The sequence below is a fragment of the Protobothrops mucrosquamatus genome, unplaced genomic scaffold, assembly GCF_001527695.2.
Source record: "Protobothrops mucrosquamatus isolate PMUCROS unplaced genomic scaffold, P.Mucros_1.0 scaffold598, whole genome shotgun sequence".
NCBI lineage: Eukaryota > Metazoa > Chordata > Lepidosauria > Squamata > Viperidae > Protobothrops > Protobothrops mucrosquamatus.
This window is the reverse complement of record NW_015386897.1, coordinates 129,741-133,836: the sequence shown is the minus strand read 5'-3', so window position 1 is coordinate 133,836 and position 4,096 is coordinate 129,741. Positions and strand designations below refer to the sequence as shown.

General features: G+C 37.6%; 1 protein-coding gene across 3 annotated transcripts in view; it reads right to left on the bottom strand.

The window, feature by feature from the left end:
* EZH2 (enhancer of zeste 2 polycomb repressive complex 2 subunit) overlaps positions 1 to 4,096 on the bottom strand; it is a 129,745-nt gene that overhangs the window by 83,539 nt on the left and 42,110 nt on the right. For all 3 annotated transcript variants that reach the window (XM_015817503.1, XM_015817501.1, XM_015817502.1), the window contains exon 4: positions 3,529 to 3,645. In XM_015817503.1, the coding sequence (XP_015672989.1) occupies positions 3,529 to 3,645 (117 nt within the window). The remainder of the gene's footprint in view (positions 1 to 3,528; positions 3,646 to 4,096) is intronic.

Below are 4,096 nucleotides of genomic sequence, written 5' to 3'. Positions count from 1 at the left end.
CTGCTTCAAATAGTAAAATACTTTTCTCCTTTTTTGTGGTGAATTCAGTCCATTAACATTTAAAGTTATTAACTTAACCATCCTTTGGTTTTTGGAGCTTCTGAATCAACCCTTGAAGATCCATTGTGACAGATCTTTTAGGCCTGGCTCCTCCCATTGGCTCCGAAGTAGATGCAGATGTTTGGGACATAGCCTCTCTCTGTTGCTCTCTTTCCTTACGCTTATGTGCCGCACGTGTAATTCTTTGATCTTTTGGATCCTGTTTTGCCTCCAACACTTGTATATTTTGAGATTCTACAGCAGATAGGGACATAGCTCCAGGTAATTCCACAATCAATTGTTCCACTCCTTCTTGTACTCCTCTGGCTGGTGATGTAGAAGGTGAGCCAGCTTTCAACACGGTTGAATAAAAATTCTTTGCTTTCTGTACTGTATTAAGCCTGTAACGATTGCCAGCAAACATAAAAACCAATCCAACTGGTATTTCCCATCTAAAAGATATTTGTTGCTTCTTCAGCTCTTGAGTCAGAAATGCAAACTCTTTTCTTTTTTTTAAGATCTTTGCAGGTATTTCTTTCAAAAGTATAATATCCTGAGCAGCAATCTGAAACTTCCGTTGATAAAAAGCCTGTATAATTTCATTTCTACGTGTTTTTCTGGAAAAGTAAACAACAACATCTCTAGGCTGATTTCTCTGACGTGCGACCCAAGAATTGACCCTAAATATTTTTTCAATCTCTCCATAGATAATTTCAGGGTCGCAGTCCAAAGCTAGGGCAGCTGCTATCTCTTCTCTCAGTTTCTCCTGTATGTTTTCCTGAAGGCCTCTAATCCTTATTGCATGTTCCATTTCTCGAAATTGTGCCAATACAACATCACTTTGAACAATCTCCATAGTTTCTTCTACTTTTTCCATTCTCTCCTCCACCCCTTCCAATTTTTCTCCTATTTCCTCCACCCGGTCATCCATACGCTCCATATGAAAAGCAAAGCCCTGAAAGATTTGAGACATATTCTCACACAATTCATCATTCTTTTTAGCAAACAACTCTTCTGTCTCCACTTTTACTTGCTGTACAATTTGTTTAGTCATCTGCATCTGCATCAAAGAGTCCTGTAAATCCTTTAAAGTAACATAAGGTGGTGAAGAGGGTGGAGGAGTTTTAGCTCTTTGTTGTGTAGCCTGTACTGCTGGAGAGGAAACAACTGGTTTAAGTGCTGGAGGAACTGCACCTCGTTTAGAAGCCATTCTGAAGTTTAAAAAGTTTTTAAATGTACAGTCCAAAACAAATAAGAGTCAAACAAATTTCCTCTAATTTTTCTTATTTTTTGGAGATTTTTCCTTAATTTTTAGAGATTTTTTACAGCTTTAACTATGTAGCCATCCACAACCGGAAGGAAAGTAAAAGTATCTCTTTAGAACAAAGAAGCGGCAAGCCGCAGCCATTTTTTTTTCCTCCAAAAAGTAACTTTCGATTTTCAAGCTTTAAGAAGAGTACTTTAAAGTCTGAGTCAAAGTTTTAAATTTTTTTTGTAGATAATCCAAAATTCCTAGTTAGCTCCGTCTGTGAAAAATACTCACAATTAATTCGAAAAAAAGAATCAGAGGTGGAGACGGCGTCTGGCTTCGCTTGCAGCGAAGACGTCCCGATCTGCGGAGAAGCTCGGAGCTCCGGAGGAGTTCTCACCTTCACCTCGCTGGGAAAGCCCAGGGAGGCTAGGGAACTCGACTCCTACTCACGAGCAAGCTCTCCTTCTCTCCTTTGCCCGGAGAGAAGTTTCAAAGCGCCAAACAGCTGATTTCGGCGCTTTTTACGCAGTTCTGAACGGGAGGCTGTCAAAACAACCCCCTTCGGCAGCCGCCAAGCCACCGGAAGTCAGGTAAGATGTTTTTATAGGAAGGTTTCACCCTTTCATGTTCATTGAAAATCTTTTCCTTTTTGTCTTTCTTGATTTTATTTATTATTTTTTGTCTCTTAAGATCTTGTAATTCTTCTGGCAAAATCTATTTTACCAATTTTTTCTTGTCCTCAAACTTATTTCGTAATCTTAAAATGTAGTTTGTCTTTTCCATTTCCAGAGTTTCTTGTAATTTTTTTCCCATCTGGGTTAAGTCATATTTCCTTGTATTGTTAAATTCCATCTTGAAATCTCTCTCCTCTGTTTCGTAGTCAGTTGTCTGTTTTTTCTGCTCACTCTCTTATTTTTATTTTCTGAGAATTTTTATGTTGTAAACTTAAATTGGAGATGTGTTAATTTATGTTTTCAAGGTTATGTTTAATTTCCTCGTGGTTTTTATATTATTGATGTTTGAATTAGTTGCAACATAGCATAGATCTCTTTCTGGAAAGTTTTTTTTCTTGGTATATTCTTTTTGGAGATCTCTGGTTTTCCATGATAGCCAAAAATCAAAGTTTTCTTTTCTCTGCAGACAGCTTAGAGTCACAGTTGAGTTAGTATTTGTAATCCAGAAAGGTCAATTCTTTTTTTTTTTTTTTTAGAATTTATAATTCTCACTTTGTAGAAATCCAAGATGTTTTCTTTTTGTCACAGCTGTTCTTTGTTATTAAAAGATTGAAGGTCACCAAAATCAAATTTATCTTTTCCTGGGCTTTGCCAGTCTCTGTAGTAAAGCAGCTGTTGTATATTTTCATCTGCCACTGGATTCAGCATCAGTTCTTTCAGTAATAGACATTTACTTCTATTTTCATGATATAAAAAGAAAATCTTAACAGATTCCACTAATTTCAAACTTATCCAAATTAAATCTTATAGTCTTTTCATTTCAATATATTTTTATTCCTCCTGAAAGGTTTAATTTGCCATTTCCGTCTGCAGGAGGGTGGGACAAAAGTCCTCCTCCTTCTCACTTTTGGAGTTTTTTGCTTTTGGGGTTTTTTGTTTTTCTTTTTTCAGGAAATCAATTTCCAAATAGGAGAGAGAAAATCACTGTTCTTACCCAGTTCCAAACACGTTGTTTACAGTCAGCTTAAAGTAGTACTTTTGGACTTCAGTTGCTTGTAGCTTGGGCTAGAGTCAGAAGTTGAGCTAGCCTCTTCTCCTGCCGGTTTCTGGAGGGCTTTTCCCAAACCGATTGACCGCCATCTCTCCGCAATCGGCAGGACTTCCTTCTGTGTGGCCTCTACGGGGCAGCTTCAGGCCCATTTAGGGTCCCTTGGCAGGCAGAAATCAGCCATAGGGAGTGGAGCCCCGTGATCCCTCGGCTGCTGCGCTTCTTCTGTTTCAACGCTATGAGCCAGCATGTCCAAAGAAATTTCCTAGGTTATGTGGCCAGCATAATGTCACAGAGTGCTGCTTCCTTCTCACCAAAATGGTAGGAGGAAACTTGTAGAAGACACAGTTAAAACTATTGAGCACTGATATTCTTTACTGTCACTTAGGAAATTTGAATTTACAACATAATATAAATCTGACATTCATATTTAGTATAATCCAGCAACTATATTCTACAAAGTATATTGATTTGATGATTTTAATTTCATAATTTTCAGGGTTATAATCACTTACCATAAAATTTTGTTGAAGGGGTGACCAAGAGTACATTATGGGAACTGAGGCAACAGCATTCAGAGTTTTGAGAGGAATAACTTGTTTTGGAAAGTCTAAGTCACTGCTGACAGAACACTAAGAGAAAAGATAAGTTATATAACTAATAGTAAATTGTTTTCAAATTAGATATAGCAATAACAAAAAACTGATTTTAGCAGAAAAGTTTTCAAATATAATTTGAACAATTCTTAAGAAACATTAACAGAGATAAGTATACTCAGAACTATTGCTTTCACTCCTATGTATTTTCATATATATAAAATATTTATTTTATTTTTTTTTCAATCATCTTCTAAAAAGACAAGGATGATAAATAATCATGTAATGATTGGTCACGTTGGTAAATGATCTCTGGAGGGCCCGGGACAGGGGTTATTCCTCTGTCCTTGTGCTTTTGGACCTCTCAGCGGCTTTTGATACTGTGGACCACGGTATCATGCTGCGGCGTCTCGGTGAGTTAGGAGTGGGAGGCACTGTTATGCAGTGGTTCTCCTCCTTCCTCACCGACCGTACGCAGTCTGTATTG